The 22,546-nt window shown below is 41.0% G+C and overlaps 1 protein-coding gene across 17 annotated transcripts in view; it reads left to right on the top strand.

Annotated features, from left to right (window-relative positions):
* Positions 1-948: 948 nt before the first annotated feature.
* Positions 949-22,546, top strand: part of LOC143038104 (facilitated trehalose transporter Tret1-like) — a 36,397-nt gene continuing 14,799 nt past the window's right edge. The window contains exons 1-2 of one of the 17 annotated variants that reach the window (XM_076207078.1): positions 949-1,093; positions 3,228-3,290. In XM_076207078.1, the coding sequence (XP_076063193.1) occupies positions 3,249-3,290 (42 nt within the window). In that variant the 5' untranslated portion in view covers positions 949-1,093; positions 3,228-3,248. Of the gene's footprint in view, positions 1,094-1,929; positions 2,030-2,063; positions 2,456-3,227; positions 3,291-10,931; positions 11,135-22,546 lie in introns of those variants that run through there. The other 16 variants (XM_076207088.1, XM_076207082.1, XM_076207083.1 and 13 more) reach the window with 16 other exon arrangements.

A 22,546-nucleotide genomic window follows, 5' to 3' on the forward strand; every position in this document is an offset into this window, starting at 1 on the left:
CATGTTAGTACAATAATCAGCTTTGGTTTTTTCCTTCCAATATTCCACCTGATTCCTGTAGTGTAGATAGCCATTGTAGTCCTCCTGTTTTCTAATTTTCCTAAATCTTGTAATAAATCTGTCTATATCTCTAATCAAACCCATTATTTCGTTTGTCATCCATGGTTGCGTCCTCTGTTTTATTCGTATCTCTGAGAGGCGCTACCCTCTCAATGATAGTAAGAAATGTATACTTAAAATTAGTATTGGTGACCAGTCTGTCCTACCCAGTTCATCTACAAAATGTTCCCGTGAGTAATGCTTCATGGAACGAAGCTTCACTGTATTGTGCTTATTGTAAATCGTCTTCCTAGCTTTCCTAGTACAATACATGACCTTGTGGTCACTGAGACCATAATCACGAGCACCAACCTGCGTTATCTTATTACAATCGGATACCAGGATAAGATATATGATGGACCTGGCTGTGCCTGTTATTCTAGTAGGCTCGTCAATCAGTTGTGGCCATGATATTTTAGCAATTCCCTCATTGCCTTAACAAGGTTATTGTTTTTACTTGCCAGATTCGTATCAAAATCACTTGGGATAATAATTTCTTGGCCATGCATATTGACCCGATTGAAAGACATCTGTTTCGGTGGTCTCTAACAGACCCCACATAAGATGGGATGCGATTTAGGTAACAGTATTTGAATACTTCTATCCACACAGCTTCGAGGCCCTTGTTATTCATAAGGTCTGTACGGGGGTTGAATGCTATATCATTGCAAATGAAAGTACATACCCCTCCTCCGATCCTGTTTCTATCATTAAGCACAACACTAACCCGGTATCGCAAATTCTGAGTCGGAGATGGTCCTGTCCAAGGTCTATATAGATCTTGGTACTGTCTAGCCAGGTTTCGGTGGCACCGATGATTGCTGCCCTGGTGCGCCGCGCTAGTAGACGGAACTTGTCTATCTTAGAAGGTTTCTGGCATTCAAGTGCACGAAGTGTAGGCCTCGCTTGTTGAAGCAGTTGAAATCATCCCCGGGTGTTGACTGGGGCGAGGCACAGCGATCGGGGTTAAGAGAGTGTTGCATCACTTTATAGAGTAGGTGATTTTTTTTTCTTCAAATATGTGTTTAATGAATATAAGTATAAATGCGCCTTACATTAGTGTGTAATTCCTCAGGGTATTATGTTCCTCCCTTGTATATATAAGGCATAGTGAATATTTAATGAAGATAAAGTGAGCTCTATTGAAGCTCTAATTACTTAATGGAAAATCCTTCCACATCATTCAGCTTGGTATGAAATGAAAGCTTAGAGTCTGGGGAACTCGTCTATCTTAGGTAGAAGGCTTCTGGCATTCAAGTGCACGAAGTGTAGTCCTCGCTTGTTGAAGCAGTTGAAATCATCCCCGGGTGTTGACTGGGACGACGCACAGCGATCGGGGTTAACAGATATAGGGTCATCCTCACCATCGGACATGGGTGGGGCTGGTAGTTCTTTGAGTGTACACCCATTTCAAGTGAAGTGGAGACGCATTGTTGTAGGTAAATATGATTAAGGAAATACATACATACATACGTAGTGTACATCCATACATACACACATACATGCATACACACCCGCTCAGGAAAACAAAAACAAAAACAGTAGTACATTTTGTGCGGGAACTCCAACTCTGGTGAGCAAGGAGTTGGGTGTGTATTACCCATAGATCGGGCCATATATGAGCTCTGACCTGTCATCCGAGAGGCTGTACCTGTCGATCACAATTCCAACGCGTGATCCAAGACCATGGTGAATAATATAGATGGAGAAAAAGGCAGGTCAATTTTGTACATGAAGAAAAATAATGTTATGATCTTTTATCGGAATCCCGAGTGATCATTAGAAAGTTGAGTAATGAAGATAAGATATTGGCATAGATAACACTGTCTCAACGAATTTGTCAGTGTCTTGTGATCAACTTCGGTGTCTGCATATTGTTTCTGTTAGTCGGTGTTAGCAAAGTGATTTGTTGTTGATTTGTTATTCAAAGGTTTATTGATCAATATTGTAATATCGTATTAGTGATGGCACTGTCGAGCTTACAGTTAGGAGATTATGTTGTCCATACGTGTTAACTTAGTGAATGATTTTCAATAAAATCATCTGAATAAATTACGATGAAAGTATTGGATATTTGGAATATATTGATGTGTTGCTGGACCATGAACCCACACCCAACCACTCTCATTTCTCACGGAGGCGGGGAGACCAATTTAGAGCACATCAATGAATCCTAGATAAGATATATCCTAGATTAAAACAGACTATAATTTAATTGTCGTCGTTTAAAAAGAACGATAGAAGTGGCAGGATCTCCTTCGAATGGTGTTTTATTCTAATAATTTACAAATTAAATAACACGTTTACTGTTCACAATGATTTTATTGAAGACAACTTTCTCATGAAAAAATCAGAGGTATTAAAACAAGTTCCACTGACTCCTTTTGAGCTTTACTAGAAAAAAGCTGTAGGTTTGATGCAATTCCAAAACTATATATATATATATATATATATATATATATATATATATATATATATACATATATATATACTGTATATATATATATATATGTATATATATACATATATATATATATATACTGTGTATATATATATATATATATATATATATATATATATATATGTATGTATATATGCAAGCAATCACATCACCGTGATACAAAAATGCAAAATAACCACAGGAGAAAGGAAATATACGAAAGTACTTACTGTCTACAAGTTTCCTTTCTCCTGTGGTTATTTTGCATATATATATACATATATATATATATATATATGTATATATATATACACATACATATATATATACATATATATGTATATAAATACATACATACATATATATATATATATATATATATGTATATATAATATATATTATATATATACATATACATATATATATATATACATATATATGTATATATATATTGAGACATTCTGACAGGTTGACGTAAGCGGAGTAGGAAACACAGGAGTCTTAGTCTTAAGTTTATTCCTGACTAGTTTCGCATACCTGCGAAATAAGCCAGGAATAAACTCAAGACTAAGACTCCTGTGTTTCCTACTCCACTTACGTCATATATATATATATATATATATATATATATATATATATATATATATATATATATATATATTTATAATTTTATTGTATTATTTTTCAGATAGAAAGTCTGTGGTCACTCATGGGGCAGAACGTGTTTAGCGTGGCGGGATTCTGGAGACAGGCGAGTGCATTCCTTTTTCCAAGATCATAATTTGTATTTTGAAGATCCAGATTTTAAGTTCTGTGGCACTGGTGACGTCTCAGAAGTGCATTGTAAAACAATTCTTACTCGCAAAACCCCATCTCGCTACACAAGTACTATAACACCTTTCTATGTCCATTTGTCACAGTTGGCCTCGAATTTCTATAATTTCTCATATTTAGAAGCATAATTTCGAACAATGCTCTCACTCCTTTCTTGACAGCTGCCCTTTCGATGAAAAGTTTTTTGTCTATGAGCTTCTTTTTCATTATGCATTTGTACAATGTGATCATATCACCCCCCTCATTCTTCTTTCCTCCAGTATAGGTCGTTCAAATAATTTCTGTGTGAGGCAAACCTGTAGACTCGGCTCCCAGCTTGTGATGTACATTTTACATTTTTGTTTTGTTTTTCTTTTTAATTGGTATCAGAACTGTCGCAACATCATACTCTAGGCATGGTCTCATGTTTTCGGTAACAAATAATTACACTTTCAATGTCTTAGGCATGATCCCATGTTTTGGGAAATAAATAATTACACTATTTCAATGTCTATGCATACGATCTCTGTATTGTCACTTATTTGATCCATATAATTGACTTTTTGACAGTAATGATACCGGATATTTTTTTCAGATGGCTCCTGAAGTTCTGTTTTTTGTTGTTGTTTTTTTTTAACATTTGTTGACAGTTTTTCACCTATGTATAATTCAGATATATCTGATCTATGGGTAATGCTGTAACCTTACACACACACACACACACACACACACACACACACACACACACACACACACACACACACACACACACACACACACACACACACACACACACACACACACACACACACACACACACACACACACACACACACACACACACACACACACACACACACACACACACACACACACGACTCGGTGGCGCAGTTGGTAGAGCGATAAACTACTAGCATGGTGGTGCGCGTAGTGCTTGGTTCGAATCCTGCCCAGGTCCGAAATTATTTCGGTACAGCTGCGCTTCGGGTCGTTACTCTGACTCTCGTGGGCGGGGAGTTGGGTGTGTGTGTGTGTGTAAGGTTATAGCATTACCCATAGATCGGACCTACGAGCTCTGAGCTCTCTTCCAGGAGGGAAATAGCTGTCGATCACGAGTCCAACACGTGATCCAAAGACCAAGTGAACACACACACACACACACACACACACACACACACACACACACACACACACACACACACACACACACACACACACACACACACACACACACACACACTCGGTGGCGGAGTTGATAGAGCGCTGAACTGCTAGCATGGTGGTGCCCGTAGTATTTGGTTCGAATCCTGCCCAGGGCCGAAATTATTTCGGTACCGCTGCGCTTCGGGTCGTTACTCTGATTCTCGTGGGCGGGGAGTTGTGTGTGTGTGTGTGTGTGTGTAAGGTCATAGCATTACCCATAGATCGGACCTACAAGCTCTGAGCTCTCTTCCAGGAGGGAAATAGCTGTCGATCACGAGTCCAACACGTGATCCAAAGACCAAGTGAATACACACACACACACACACACACACACACACACACACACACACACACACACACACACACACACACACACACACACACACACTCGGTGGCGCAGTTGGTAGAGCGCTGAACTGCTAGCATGGTGGTGCCCGTAGTACTTGGTTCGAATCCTGCCCAGGGCCGAAATTATTTCGGTACCGCTGCGCTTCGGGTCGTTACTCTGATTCTCGTGGGCGGGGAGTTGTGTGTGTGTGTGTGTGTGTGTAAGGTCATAGCATTACCCATAGATCGGACCTACAAGCTCTGAGCTCTCTTCCAGGAGGGAAATAGCTGTCGATCACGAGTCCAACACGTGATCCAAAGACCAAGTGAACACACACACACACACACACACACACACACACACACACACACACACACACACACACACACACACACACACACACACACACACACACACACACACACACACACACACACACACACACACACACACACACACACACACACACACACACACACACACAATGACAGTTGGAACAAGTTAGATGAGAAAGTAGTGTGTGCAAAAACAATACATGAATTCAAAAATAGTTTAGATAAAATGAGATACAAAGACAGGATACCATGAGCATAGCTCCCCTTCCCGTAAAATACAACTAGGTAAATACAACTAGGTAAATACACACACGTCGGTCGAAGTGACAGCGAAGTTTGGAACTCCAGGAAAACTTCAAGTTTCGTCGATCTCAACAACGGGGGAGTACCTTTGTTGTATTATTAGGGAAGGGGAAAGCTCGTGGTGTAGTGGGAAGGTGAAGTAAAGGGAGAAAGGGAGGGATTACTGAGGAAAATGGAGGGAAATGAGGAAGGGGACGAACGGGCCCCGGACTTTAGAAGGGGTATCGACAAAAGGTGTGCAGAACATACAGACGAGGGAGAACAGGGAAGCAGAGGTGTCAAAAGCAGAAATATAGATAATATCAGCTCAATGGAAAGAGAAGATAACTGCTTTTATGGATTTAATGAGGGAGGAGATGACAACCTCCCCCGACTAGTAAATCTAGAGGAGAAACTGAAAAAAATAGTAATAACGAAGCATGGGAGGTTAGGTTTAACCAATTAACACTAGTTACACAAAGAGTTGATAAATCGGAAGAACTAAAGAAGGAGAATCAAAACCTGACTAAAGAAAAAGAATTAAAAAGACAGTTAAGAAAAGTAAAGGATGAGAATAAGGAATTAAAGACGAATAATAAAGAGAATAAAGAGTCCATAGCAAAAGAGGTAAGTCGTTGGAAAAAAGTACAAGAGAACAATAAAATTGAACTTAGAGATATTGTGAAACAACAGATGAAAGAACAAACTAAGGACACAGTTATTAAAATGACGAGGGAGAAGGAAAATATAGTAAGAGACTTAGCGGATAAAAAGAAATGTATGATTATATTAGGGATGGAAGAGAAGCATGATCCAAATAGGACTACAAGAATAAAGGAGGAGAAGGAAAAAGTAAATAAGATATTAGAAGTAGTTCAAGAAGATGAACAAGAAATAGGGAAAGAAATAGAAGAAATATATAGAATAGGGAAATACAATACAGATAAGACCAGACCAATTAAGGTTAAATTCAGGTCACAAACGACAGCAGAGAATATCTTAGCAAAAACAGGGAAACTAGCAAACAGTGATCAATATAAACAGGTATGGATAAAAAGAGAAATGAATAAAGAGGAAAGTGAGGATGAGAAAGCAAAAGGACTAGAAGCTAAAAGAAAAAAAAATCACGAAAAAAACAACAACGAGAAATTCTATTGGAGAGTAGTGGATATAAAAGTGAGGAAATGGTTCATAGCAGAGAAAAACGGAAAGAAAACAGAAAACAGGATCGAAGTAGCAGAAAATTAAAAGTGTCTTACACAAATATAGATGAGCTAATAACAGGCTTGAATGAACTGAATGAACTGAATGAACTGAATGAACTGAATGAACTGAATGAACTGAATGAACCTGAAGGAAAAAAAACAAATATAGATGAACTTATGTCTTACACAAATATAGATGAGCTAATAACAGGCTTGAATGAACTGAATGAACTGAATGAACTGAATGAACCTGAAGGAAAAAAAACCGGACATAATGGGAATTGTAGAGACAAGATTGAAAGGTCCACTACCACCCAACAGTGTAGGACATGGTACATATAATTATTGGATTAGAAACAGAGAGGTAAAACAAAGGGGTGGAGTTATGTTCCTGACTAAGAAGGATATGAATGTGAGGAATGTCACATATGGAAAGAATAGAATAGAGATGATTATGATGGAAGTGGAGGACAGGGATGGGAAGAGCAGGAAGATTGTGGTAAATGATGTGTCTCCTAAAACGGCTTTATGGGAAGAGAGAGAACACAAAAATATGTTAGAAGACACAAGGATAACACTAGATAAGATAAAGGAAGATGGAGGAAGAATAATTATAATGGGTGACTTTAATTGTAAAGAAATCTGCTGGGAAGAGATGACAGTGAAGGGTGAAGACGACCTATGGGGAAATGTACCACTTGATATGATTTTAGAACATACAATGACGCAATGGATACAAGAGAATACTAGGTATAGAAATGAGGAAGAACTATCGAGACTGGACCAAATAATCACATCAGAACTCGAAATAGTGGACAAGATTGAATATAAGGCACCAATAAGTAAAAGTGACTACATATTGGTTGAACTGAAACTAAACGAGGAAAGATACATGGAAGAAAACGAATAGGGAAGATTGATGTATGGATTTTTTTTTTTTTTTTATAGAATAAGAGAATTCTTTCAAAAGGCAGACTGGGAAAGGATACACAAGGAGGAAACAACAGTAGAAGAGAAATGGAATATTTTTACAAAAATTGATAAAGGAGTGGAAAAGTATGTTCCAAGACAAAAACAAGAAAAAGGATATGTAAAGTGTTGGTACGACAAAAGATATAGGGAGTTAAAAGACAAAAGGGATAAAGCTTGGATAAAAGGGAAGACAAAAGACCCGAAATTTTGAAAATATATACTAGTTATAGAAATGAATATGTACAAGTGTGCAAAGAAGAAAAGAGGAGATACGAAAAAGGTGTCATAGAAAAATGTAAAGATCAACCAAATCTTTGTTATAGATTTGTAAACAGCAAACTAAAAAACAAACAAGAATTAGAGAAAGTACGATAAGGAGTTGAATACACAGAGGAAATAGAAATGGCAGAAATTGTGAACAAGCATTTTAAATCGGTGTTTACGAGGGAGAACATACAACTTAGAGATGTCGAGTGGGAGGAGAAAGTCCCCCCTATGAAAGAGATAGAAGTAACAAGGAAAGAAATAATGAATCACTTGAGTAATCTCGATGACAGATAATCGCATGGACCAGATGAAATGGCAAACTGGATTTTGAGAGAATGCAGGAATGAACTAACAGACAAAATACATAGTCTAATAAACAGTTCATTGAAAGAAGGAAAAGTTCCAGAAGATTGAAAAAAAGCAAATATAGTACCAATATATACAGGGGGAAACAAGAAAGACCCTACTAACTATAGACCGGTCTCTCTTACAAGTACGATAGCTAAAATTTGTGAAAGAATGATCAAAATTAGATAGGTAAGGCATTTGGAAAAAACAAAAACAACGTACTAAATCCAAGGACGATCATGCATCACAAACTTAATGTGTTTCTATTTAAGGCTAATAGATGTAATACAAGAAAGAGATGGATGGGCTGATTGTGCATTTCTAGACCTGAAAAAAGCTTTCGATAAGGTGCCACATAAGAAGTTGCTAAAGAAATTAGAAACTGTAGGAAGAATACAGGGCAAACTGCTAAAGTGGATGGAAGACTTCCTGCATGAAAGAAAAATGAGAGTGGTGATAAGAGACAAACACTCTAATTGGGATGAAGTGATAAGTGGTGTTCCACAAGGAACAGTTCTGGCCCCAATAATGTTTGCTATATATATTAATGATATAGATAAATGAATTGAAAGTTATATGAGCTTCTTTGCGGACGATGCAAAAGTGTTGAAAAAAGTGAACACTGAAGAAGATTGTGAGTCGCTGCAGAGTGATCTCAACAAAATATGGGAGTGGAGTAGGAAGTGGGAAATGGAATTCAATATTATGAAGTGTAGTATAATGGAATATGGAAGAAGTGAAAAAAGAATAGTGGGATCATATAAATTAGGAGAAGAAATTAAAAAAAGTAGAAAATGAGAAGGACCTGGGAGTCATTATTATGAATAATATGTCCCCTGAGAAATATATAAACAAATTTTTTGGAGAAACTTATAATTTAATAAGATCAATCAAAATGGCATTTACATATCTGGACGAAGAAATGATGAAGAGAATACTAGTCACTTTGATAAGACCAAGATTGGAGTATTCAGCAACGATGTGGTCACCAAGTACAAAAAATGTATAAAAAAACTTGAAAGAATACAAAGAGCAATTACAAAATTGGCACCAACACTCTCAAAACTATCATATGAAGAGAGACTAGCGAAACTTGAACTACAGACACTAGAGCAAAGAAGAGAGAGAGGAGATTTGATAACTATTTACAGAATCATGAAAGGCATAGAAATTATTGATAGAGAGAATCTGATAAAATGGGATAGTAGAGATACAAGAGGACACGGAAAGAAAATCAAGAAAGACAGTTATAGAAAAGACCTGAAAAAGAACAGCTTTCCCCACAGGGTAATAGACGTTTGGAACAAGTTTGATGAGAATGTGGTGTGTGCAAAAACGATACACAAATCTAAGAAGTCTAGATAAAACGAGATATGAAGGCATCACGAGCATAGCTCCCCTTCCCGTAAAATACAACTAGGTAAGTACAACTAGGTAAAATACACATTCACACGCACGCACGCATGCACACACCCTCCCGTAAAATACAACTAGGTAAACACACACACACACACACACACACACACACACACACACACACACACACACACACACACACACACACACACACACACACACACACACACACACGGTGGTAGCGTTCGCGACCACCGCTACAGTGGTCCGGGTTCGAATCCCGCCCAGGGTTGAAATAATTTCAATACCGCTGCGCTGTAAGTCGTTACTCCAAATCTCGTGGGCGGGTGAGCGTGTGCGTGTTAGTTCACAGCATTACCCATAAATCTTCGATCACGAGTCCAACACGTGATCCTAAACCATGGTGAGTCACACACATACACAAAAAACTCCTTGCCCACGAGAGTTAGCGCCGACCTTGCAATGCAGCGATGCTGTAATTATTTCAACCCAGGGAGGGAATCGAACTCAGACTGCTGGAATAGTCGTTACACACCCTACCACTGTGCCATCGAGCCAAATGTGTTTACAGACTATGGAGTACCTAGAACGGACCACCCGCTCGCGCTGAATCAGTGTTTGTGGGAGGGAAAAAGAAGTCTGTAGGAAAATGAAAAGATAGTTGTGCATACAAGAGGTTCATTGCCACAGAGCGCTTTTAGGGAAATATATTAGAGTATGTGTCGTGGCTAAGGAGATATGGGCAGGAGACTTGGAGCTCGAGGCCTACATCAGTAATCAGGGGAAATCGTTCGGAGATCATCAAAATCTCAACCAACAAGGTTAGGAAAGGAGTCGAAGGATTAGTCGAAGGGACAGTCAGAAAGATGGAAAGATTTTTAGTGGTAAGTAAACTGAAATGAGAAGATGCAGTAGTGTAGTTAGATATGAAATTAACTTCAAGAGAGAAAAGGTATAATGCTGTTTGTGCGTGTAGTCGTGTTTCTTGTTTGCGATGTGCTTGTGGGTGTGTGCCACGCAGGGAAGGTTGCCGCCTCTGTGCGGGCGGGTGTACACACAATTGGGAATGGACATCATAATGAAGAAGATATGATTCATGGCCTGTCCCCTGCCGACGAAACAGGTCTCTTGAAGTAGCGAGACGAAGACAGGCATGACTAGAGCGCACAAAATGAACGAACGCATCCAGCGAGGACTGATCCCGACCAGCCAAAGCACGTGTACTGAGCACCTGTTACCTCTCCTCACGTTTTCCGCTCCTTCTTGACAGACTTATGTCCGTGGTACTCAGTCAGACAGGACCCAGCACATCGCAGCACGTCTGGTCACGATCAGTTTAAGCTGGTACAAGGATACACTGACATCCATTGGTCACCTTATACAGCGGTGGATGAGAACATGGTTATACACGATTTTTCGTGTATACCGCATGGGGGAGAGGCGCAGCTAACAAGTAGTCTGTACGGTGAGGTCTAGCTGTGAAATGTCGGATCAGGTGATTGTGTTTGGCGTGCTGTCTTTCTAGATGTCTCATTTGTGTTTGTGTTGGTTGTGTCATGTCTTTGTATGACTATGAAAATTATACAATATTTACATATATCTATATACATACATATACCAAAAACATTTTTCCTCTTACATGGGAGGTAGGAAAAAAAAAAAAAAAAAAAAAAAAAAAAAAAAAAAAAAAAAAAAAAAAAAAAAAAAAAAAAAAAAAAAAAACCCCCCACGACTCTCACCCATTCCATCCCCACATCACTCCCATTCACCACTCCTCCATACTGTGGTGCCGTCGATTGATTAGTGTTTAACCAAGAGCACCTCCAATGGGAGTGATCAGAGATACCCACATAAGGACGATTTGGGTAATAAGAAATCAAGGTATACGCTGCCACCACCCAATCGTCTATATGGATATATCTGACCATAAATGGAAACTGCTCCTTGTTATTCACGTCTGACTCCGTCCCCTTTCCTCAGGTCGTTCGGGGTTGGTTCTGGGTAGCGAAAATGCCTATGCCCAAGTGGGGTAGTAAAAGAATATAAGTGAAGGTTTTCTGTGTTAATTATTACACTGAAGCAAAAATATAGTAAGAAAATACAAAAGTATATTGTGGTTTTCTCCAACTAGACAATCTTATGGGCATCATAAGTAAGGTCACAGGCACGTGGAAAAACGTAGTTATTTACGCTCCAACCTTCCGGTCATTGTATAAGTCTACTTACAATATTGTGTCTACTTTCAACCTCGTATTCTTATTAGAGAACGATCACAGACAGAATTGTACTCTAAGGATTACACTCTCATAGGTAATGTATATATGCGTGATACTGTCTAACTCCTTCCACGCAAAGTGTTTGCGGAGTACACTCCCTTAAACCCTTTTTCCCCTGTTATCGGGATAGTTTTTGGCATCAGACTCAAAACTTAATAATAATAATAACTATCTACCTACTATATCTGCACTATATCATTTAACTCACATATTGACATTTATTTTCATTAATCTTACAGAGCGTACACATACCTGTTATCGGGATAGTTTTTGGCATCAGACTAAAATTTTAGCTGCGCACAAAAAAAAAAAAAAAAAATGAGACGGCTATGTGTTCGTATCTATGGGTAAACCACTAACCTCCCCTGTTGTACTATTTCGTAAAACTTCATTTCGCTTCTCAACACAGCCCCTAGCTGCTACAATCTCTCCCTAAACTATTTCTCTAGTGGAATCCTGAACTGAAAGTTGGGAATTTTTCCTATTCCTCTTAAAGTTAATGGTCCTAGTTTACGCCTCCGTCCGAACGTGTCAGTGACGTCACGGATGGGCGGAGCTACGGTGCGCCCGCTATGTTCGAGAACATTCTAATGTCGTCTCCAAGATTAGTTGAACCTAAAATCAGTTGAAATATATTTGTAGCTACCTCCTATTGTATGTTTTTCTTCAATGATTACAGTAAGGCTCTTTGCCAACACATCTTGATGGGAAGACACAGAACAAAATAAATTTATGATCTATTAAGGCTCTATTTTCTACTTTGCTTCTTGGTTGAATAAAACCGTCACGACGTCCATACTACCCAGTCTCTCAAGTCAACACTCAAATAAATAAATAGATAAATAAAACGAAATTCCAAAAATAATATCCCTTCAAAATTCCTGTCCTTACACTACCTCTTTTCTTGGCTCATCCTGGATGACGGGTCATCCATGCATCTCGCCCACTGCCCTAGATCAGAAGGAATGTAGCAAGACATTGCACATCCACAGCAAGGCCGCTTCATTTAATCGGCGACCTCCCCTCTCCGTCCCCTCATGCAGAAAAAAAAAAGAAGAAGACAGGGAGAAATCCCTTCGGGCTACGTCAAAATATGATATCATTCACACATACTCCCCCCTCACCCCCATCCCCAACCCACCCCCTTCCATGCATCACCGCATCATCCATACACAACATTCTCCACTCGCCCCTATCTTCTGTCTTCTCCCTTCCTTCCTCAACAGACATTCCCCTCTTTCCCAATGCCCCTTTTACCAAATCCATCTATCTCATCCTTGGTCGCCCCCTCATGTTTACTCCTTTCACACCTCTTTTACTAATCTTTCTTCACTCATTCTTCCCATATGTCCAAACCATCCCAATACTCCTTCATTAGCCCTATCTTCCAACTCCCTTTCCACCCCTGTTCTCCTTTTCACTTCCTTATTTCTCTCTCTTTCCAGCCTAATAACCCCTACTATACTTCTCAGGCATTTCAAACACACTTAAACTCCTCTCTTATGTTCCATGTTTCTGCTCCATACAGTGCTGTCGGCATAATCACTCCTTCATACATCTCCTCTTAGCACCCATTTATTAATTAATCCATAGTTATAAGAATAGGAACGAACGTACTGAGTGTAGAGAAGTACATTTTGAACGTTTCGCAAGACCGCGGGCGTAATAGAGAAGTACTTTTTGTACGTATGGCAAAACCACCGCGTGATCCATCTATTGGAGATGTGAGAACGAAAGGAGTAGGAGTGACGTTCTGAATGAACCTTGATTTGAATGTGATGAGGGGCTTGAACGACCGTAACGTATTCCTTAAGTAACGTTTTGACCACGCGAATGTATAAACAGCTCCGAAAGGTATGCAAAGTTAGTTGAGAAGCAGAGTTGTGTTGAGAAAGGAGTAGAGAAGATAGAGAATGTAGAAGAAAACAGACATGCAGATCCCCAAGAGACAGACATTATATATCGGGTCTTAGCGATCATGAATTTGACGGAAAGTCCTGTCACCGTCTGACGTCGATTCTTCTGTCGACCCTCTATATCGACCCTTGGTCGATCGTGAACGTGACGGAAGAGTTCGTCGTCGTCTTGAAGTCAGCTCATCGTCGACCCTACACAATAACGCCCCGGCCTGAATCATATCGTCGAACTCCCATCCTATATCGGCTCTAAGTAGATCGTTCTACGTTATTACCAGAGGACTCTCGGAAAGTGATTGTTATTCGCAATCACCATCATTGGTAATATTCTTACCCTCTCCAATATAAACTAAAGTGTTTTATTAGAAAATAACTTATAGTGAAAGTGATAAAAGAAGATATCATATAATTAGTGTAGCGAATATCAAGAGAAGTATTATTCACTGTTTCTCACTTCCACCCTAATTGATATTGTGTTCTAATTTTTATATATTGTTTGATACTTAACTACTTTTATATTCCTCTATAAGTACGTTTTTATAACAAAATTTTGTAAATATTAAATGTTCAGTATATTTTCCCTTCTCTCTGATTTGACGAAAACCTGGCTTGAAATGTTGTTCACTGTTAGGAGTAGTCCTCACTCCCCTCACCTCTTCTCCTCACTCCCGTCCTCACCTCTTCTCAACCGTCCCACGACTTTACTGACCCACAAGTGGTCCAATGAGACACAACTCGCGCACCCTCAACCGCATAACCATCACAAAGCCCTTTTGAAGAAACGCACGTGCAGTTCAACAGCCTAAGACCAACCCTGTGAGGCCCCCCAAAGATGACAAACCAGTCCTTGAGGAAACACCTACGGTCCCAAACGTCGGCCAGCCATGGCTGGCCTGCACCTTGGCCAGCCACGTGACATGGGAACACTAGACCTATTGAAGAACGCATACCCTCTGTCTTCGTGAGTCACCGGCGTCAAACGTTTTGCCTCCGACTTACTACGCAGCACACGTGACCTCACGCCAATTAGGAGCACGGGTAGTCCTCACTCGCCTCACCTCTTCTCCTCACTCCCGTCCTCACCTGCCCGTGTATATAAAGGCTGGACCAAGACCGAAGATTCAGATTGCCTCAGAGCATCATACGAGAACCTGGTCTGCTGCTCCTTACTTTCTCATCTCCTCCCCATCCCCACAAGCATATCGCCCCGGGAACACGACTTGAAACACAGTCGTCACCTCCGTCGCCTCGTCCCCCCCCCCCATCTGGCGCCCAACATTCGTTGCTAAATAAACCCAACTCTCCATCAGAGTTTGCCTTCAACCAGCCTAACATTCACTAACTCTAGTTAATTAGGACAAATATTACTAATTAAGCCCTAAGAGAGTGACGTAATAGTTGAGTAGACGGAAGCTGGCTGCTTAGTGTAGACTCAGAAGTTCTGAAGTCGTTCCATCGCAAATCGGTGATGAATCGAGCTGCTACCTTCTGAATCTTTGATGCTCATTGTTGTTTGTGGGACATATCATCTGGCTCAATGCCGGGGACTGGCACAGAAGCAGTCCTGGTCTCGGTACATGACCAGGGGTCAGGTCACGGAGGGCAATATGCATACCTTGGGTCAGGTCACTTGGGGGCCAGGGCTCAACAGATAGGTCAGCAATTTGAATGAAATGTATAGCAATCTAACTGATCTAATTATTAATGCACAAATACATTTATCCCCCTGAAGTCAATACGGAAAGATAGTAATACTCCCAAATTGATGACGGACAGATTGAAACATGAGATCGGAATGAAAAGAGGACTTTACGTAAAAAAAAAACTAAAAAAAACGGGAAAACACACCTTAGATCAAGACATAACGAAATGGCAAAGCTGGTTAAAAAGAATGCATGTATAGAACAAAAAATAAAGAAAGAATAGGACCAATTAAAACAATGAAAATGTCATAATAGAATCGGAGAAAAACATGAGTGAGGTGTTTAACAATTATTTTCTCTCGGTGTTTACTAATGAGAGGTTAGATAAAGTACCTGACTGCGACCGATTTTCAGAGGGGATTAAGAAAGTAGTCTATCTAATATCAGCATTAGTTAAGAAGTAGTCAAGCAAATTGAAAGACTTAAAGCTACAGAATCCCCGGGTCCAGACGAAATTTTTCCGAGAATGCTTAAGGAGTGTAAATTTGAAATCTGCGACCAGTTAACTGAAATATTTAATAAATCGGTAGACATTGGTTTTGTGCTTATTGCTTGGAGGGAGGCAAACGTTGTTCCTGTTTTTAAGAAGGGAGATGGATCGTCTATATGCAACTACAGGCCAATCAGTTTGACATCGGTTATAGGAAAAATGATGGAATCAGTAACAGTAAATAGACTCGGAGAACACATCGAAAGACATAATTTAATTCGTGATACACAGCATGATTTCTCCAAGGGTAAGTCATGTGTGACTAATCTTCTATCCTTTTACACTAAAGTATATAAGGCGTCAGATAACAATGATAATTACGATGTTATTTACCTTAACTTTAGCAAAGCGTTCGACAAGGTGCCACACCAGAGACTACTAAATAAAATCAAAGCCCATGGCATAGGAGGAAAAGTGTTAGAGTGGATTAGAGCTTGGATTAGTAACAGAAAACAGCGGGTCACCATAAATGGAGTAAAATCTAGGTGGGGCAATGTTACTGGTGGGGTTCCCCAGGGCTCGGTTTTGGGTCCCTTGTTGTTCATTATGTACATAAACGACTTAGACAATGGGATGAATAGTGATGTTAGTAAGTTTGCGGACGACACTAAAATAGGACGCCTAATTAGGTCAGGAGAGGACGCAGAGATTCTACAGGATGATCTTAACAAATTGCTCACAAGGTCGGTGAAATGGAAAATGAACTTCAATATCTCTAAGTGTAGCGTGTTAAACGTAGGGCTACACAACCCCGAAAATAGATACAGCTTAGATAATACGCTTATAGAGAAAACTGAGTGCGAGAGAGACTTGGGAGTTCTAGTGAGTCCGGACCTTAAAACAAGGAAACAGTGCATTAGCGACAGGAATAAAGCTAACAGAACATTAGGTTTCATTGCTAGGACAGTAAAGAATAGAAATGCAGAGGTAATTATCAAACTCTATCTAGCGATAGTTAGACCCATCCTTGACTATGCGGTACAGTTTTGGCCTCCATCCTACAGAATGGACATCAGTTCACTAGAATCAGTACAGAGATGAATGACCAAAATGATACATGGACTCAGAAATTTGCCTTACGAGGAGAGGCTTAGGCACCTAAACTTACACTCTCTGGAAAGACGCAGAGTGCGGGGTGATCTAATTAAGGTGTTCAAGTGGATGAAAGGCTTTAACAAGGGTGATGCAAAAAGGTCATCATATCAAAACAACAGGGCAGGACTTGCAGTAATGGTTTTAAACTGGAAAATTTTAGATTTAAGAAGGAAATAGGTAAGAATTTATTTACTAATAGGGTGGTAGACGAATGGAATAGACTTAGTAACCATGTAGTAAGCGCTGAAACTATCAGTTGTTTTAAGAAACAATTATACAACTTTATGGATGGGGATGACAGGTGGTGATGTATACGGAGCTGCCTAGTGTAGGCCTTATGGTCTTTTGCAGTCTCCTTCATTCTTGTGTTCTTATGTAAGTACAATCGACGCTTGGATATGAGTGTTTCGGTTTTGAAACACTTAAGCCTTCCCAGCACAGCCTTGGCTCACGCTCCCTGTTTGGGAAAGTGTGGGGTCCAAGTAAGGTCACTGTCCAGTGTGCTACCCGGCACACAAACATGATCTTTCACTGCGAAGTTTTTGTTATTTATCTTTAAAGGAGTGTTCGTGATTGTTCTGTTGGTTGTCTTGCAACGGAATCATACGGGTATGCATTTCGACGCGCTGGTCTTAATGCGTCATTGTTGCTCCCATGCGTGTGTCCTGTCCATTCTCCATTCACCCCTGTCTTCTGTCCTCTCCCGTCCTTCCTCAACAGACATTCCCCTCTTCCCCAAAGCCCCCTTCACCCCATCCATCCATCTCATCCTAGGACGTCCCCTCATGTTCACTCCCTCCACATCTGCCTTCCATACCTCTTTTACTAGTCTTTCTTCACTCATTCTTTCCATGTGTCCAAACCATCCTAATACTCTTTCATCAACCCTATCTCCCAGCTCCCTTTCCACCCCTGTTCTCCTCCTCACCTCCTCATTTCTCACTCTATCTAGCCTAGTAACCCCCATCATACTTCTCAGATACCTCATCTCAAACACATTCAAACTCCTTCTCTCTTCTTCTCTTATGTTCCATGTTTCTGCCCCATACAGTGCTGTTGGCACAATCACTCCTTCAAACAGTCTCCTCTTAGCATCCATTCCCAAATGTCTATTCCTCATTACACTCTTTAATCCACCAAGGCATTTACTCGCTTCTCTCAATCTACATTCTACCTCCACCTTCACTCCACCTTTTCCTGCCACATTTGCACCCAAGTACCTAAAACTATCCACTTCCTCCAGTCGCTCTACTTTAATGCTCACTTCCAGTCTACTGCCACTTTCACCCCTTGTACATCTCATCACCTTACTTTTACCCACATTTATCTTTAGCTTTCTTCTATCACATACTCTCCCAAACTCTGCCACCAACTTCCTCAATCCCTCCTCCGATCCTGCCACAAGCGCAGTGTCGTCCGCAAACAACAGCTGGCTCACCTCCCACTTTTCTCCATTTTCTTTAACCATCTCCAATCCCTTGCCCACTACCCTTGTATTTACCTCCTGCACCACCCCATCCATGTGTAAGTTGAACAGCCAGGGCATCATAACGCATCCTTTGCGAAGTCCCACCTTTACCCCGATCCACTCACTCTCTCCATTTCCAATCCTGACACAAGCTCTACTACTCTCATAAAAACTCTTGACAGCTCCCAGAAGCTTTCCTCCTATCCCATATATCTGCATAACCTCCTACAGTGCATTTCTGTCTACCCTATCATAAGTCTTTTCCAGATCCATAAAAGCCCAAAAAACATCCTTCCCCTTTCCAATAGCTTTCTCACATATCTGTCTTACCACAAAGATCTGATCTACACAACCTCTACCTGTCCTAAATCCACACTGTTCCTCACCAATTACTCCTTCTGTTCCTCTCCTAATCCTCTCAATCAAGATCCTCCCATAAGCCTTCCCAACTACACTTAACAAGCTAATCCCTCTGAAACTACTACACTCACACTTGTCCCCTTTTCCCTTGTAAAGTGGAACTATACAGGCACTCCTCCAGTCCTCCGGCACTCTACCCTCTCTCCAGCAAACATTAAATAACCTCACCAGCCAGTCCACCATCACTGTACCTCCCCTTTTCAGACATTCTGCATGGCATCCATCCAGACCAGGTGCCTTACCTGCTTTCATCATCTTAACAACTGCCTTCACCTCATCCTTCCTTATTTCTCCTCCATTCTCCTCACTCATCACTCTCATTTTCTTCGCATTTCCCACTGCAGCTATCTTTCCCTCCCTATCCTCCTTCATATTTAGCAACTCCCTAAAATTTTCTGCCCATCTTCCCCTTTCTGCCTTCTCTTCCATTATCATCTCTCCATCTGCACCTTTTATCTTTTCTTCTCTACTTGATTCGCCTCCTCTTCCTCTTTTAATTTCTTTCCAAAACATCTTTTTATTACTTTCAAAATTGTCTGTCATACTCTTACCCCATTTCACATCTGCTCTCCTCTTTGCCTCCTTTACCTTTTGCTTTACATCTCTTTTCTTTTCTTTGTACCTCTCATATGACTCCCTCGTCCTATTTTGTAACCAATCTGTGAAAGCTCGCTTCTTCTCTTCTACAACCTTCTTTGTTTCCTCATCCCACCATTCACTACCCTTTCTTCTATTTCCCCCTGTCCTTCTTGTTCCACACACCATCTTTGCACACTTTGTGACTCCCTCCTTGAACCATCACCATTCCTCCTCCACACCCATCTCCACTCTATCCTTTACTCCCTCCCATTCCTCCTTCAGCTTCTTTCCGTACTCCTTCTCCTTTCCCTTTTCATTCAGAGTTCACTCTAAGGACCTCCCTACCTTTAGTCTCTTTCCTCTTTCTCCATCTATCCTCCATTCTCAACTAACCTTCCACCATAAAATGATCTGATATTCCCCCACCCTCTCCCCTTAGCACATGTACATCCTTAACTCTTCCTATCATAATCCTATTTACCACTACATAAGCCATTAGCGCTCTATCTACCACCCTTCCATCCACCACCCTCTCCCATGTGTACTTATGCTTGACTTTCTTTCGAAACACTGTATTTGTTATCATCAACTGTCTTTCTAGACACATTTCCGCCATCAACTCTCCACTACGATTCTTTCCTGGAACTCCACATTTCCCAACCACTCCATCGATTGGACCATTTCCTACCCTAGCATTAAGGTCTCCCAGTACTATTACATTTACATTTCTTCCTAAATCCTCTATGCACTCATTTAAATCTACCCAAAAGGCCTCCCTTTCTTCTACACTCTTCTCACTGCCAGGCCCATATGCACTTACAAAGACCCACATCTCCTTTCCCAGTTTCACCTTCATCTACATTATCCTTGAGGAAACCTCCTTCCACTCCACTACACGTTTACCTATCTCTTCACTTACTAGTATAGCCACCCCTTCCCTCCCTCGCCCTCTTTTCACTCCTGATAACCTCCCACTTACACTCCCAAACTTACACTCACCCTTTCCTTTCAACTTAGTTTCACTCAAAGCCAACACATCCATCTTTCTTCTCACAAACATACTACCTATCTCTTCCCTTTTACTCTCATCTGTACCACATCCACGCACAGTTAAAGACCCAAACCTTAGGGTGCTGGTCGGAAAACTCCCAGACCCTCTTATGCCTTCTCTTTTTTGTTTAGGAATGTCCCCTGTGGGGCTACAAGGAGAAGGATGCCTGGTCCCAATCCCCGTCCCTTTCTTCTCGCCTCTTACGATCCAAGTGGTAATACTTGGTGGCAGTATTCTTTTCCCCCACCACAGGGAATTCCCCCACTACAGAAAAAGAATACTCAGAGAAATGGTACAGGACAGCAATAAGGGGTTGGGGGGACAGCATAACGGAGGGACAGTCGTAGTATAAAAGTGTCATCATTTCTCTATGAACAGAGTTTTCCTCTATCATAGACAAAATGATGTGTGACTCTGGTCCGTAGGGGCGCCCCATATAGACCCTAAAGTATGAACTGCATGCTACTTTGCCACAATAATAAGCACCCAATACCCCAGATTATATAGGGTGGGGGCAAGGACTTACCCTTGAGGCACGCCAACCATAGGCTGGTTACATCTACGAGTTCATGTGCAATTTTATCATTTTATTGTCGTTGTGGCTCGCTGGAAATAATTATTTACAACTTTTCTAGATTCGACTGTGGCATGTTGGTGAGATTTGTAGTAGATATTCACTTAAACACCTGTAGTTTATACATACATACATACATATACCAAAGGCTTTTTCCCCCTACACGGGGGATAGCCAAAAAGAAAAAGACATAGAAACCACTCCCACCCACCTCATTTCCTATGTATTCCACTCCCCTCCACCCTTCTCCCTCCCTCTTATCTTGGCACCTCCTGGATGACGGGTCATCCCTGTATCCTGTCCACTGCCCTGGGTCAGAAGCAGTGTCGCAAGACACAGCACATCCACAGCAAGGCCGCTTTATATATTCGGCGACCCCCCTCTCCGTCCCCTCATACAGAAAAGGAGAAGGCGGGGAGAAATCCCTTCGGGCTGCGTCAAATTTTTCTTTTACATACTTCCTCACCCCCCATCCCCCACCCACTCCCCTTCATGCATCACAGCATCATCTATGCACAACCCCTCTCCATTCACGCCTATCTTCTGTCCTCTCCCGTCCTTCCTCCCGTCCTTCCTCCATCTTATCCTAGGACGCCCCCTCATATTCACTCCTTCCACCTCTGCCTTCCACACTTCTTTTACTAGTCTTTCTTCACTCAATCTTTCCATGTGTCCAAACCATCCTAATACTCTTTCATCAACCCTATCTCCCAGTTCCTTTTCCACCCCTGTACTCCTCCTCGCCTCCTCATTTCTCATTCTATCTAGCCTAGTAACCCTCATCATACTTCTCAGACACCTCATCTCAAACACATTCAAACTCCTTCTCTCTTTCTCTCTCATGTTCTATGTTTCTGCCCCGTACAATGCTGTTGGCACAATAAATCCTTCATATAACCTCCTCTTAGCATCCATTCCCAAATGTCTATTTCTCATTACACTTTTCAATCCACCAAGGCATTTACTCGCTTCTCTCAATCTACATTCTACCTCCCCCCCACCCCTCCCTTTCCTGTCACATTCGCACCCAAATATCTAAAACTATCCACTTCCTCCAGTCTTTCACCCTTAATGCTCTCTTCCAGCCTGCTGTCACTCTCTCCCCTTGTACATCTCATCACCACACTTTTTCCCACATTTATCTTTAGCTTCCTTCTTTCACACACCTTCTCAAACTCTGTCACCAACTTCCTCAATCCCTCCTCTGATCCTGCTACAAGCGCAGTGTCGTCAGCAAACAACAGCTGGCTCACCTTCCACTTTTCTCGCACCACCTCATCCATGTAAAGATTGAACAGCCAGAGC

This window comes from Oratosquilla oratoria, chromosome 23 (assembly GCF_046742065.1).
Source record: "Oratosquilla oratoria isolate Oo_2021 chromosome 23, ASM4674206v1, whole genome shotgun sequence".
Taxonomy (NCBI): domain Eukaryota; kingdom Metazoa; phylum Arthropoda; class Malacostraca; order Stomatopoda; family Squillidae; genus Oratosquilla; species Oratosquilla oratoria.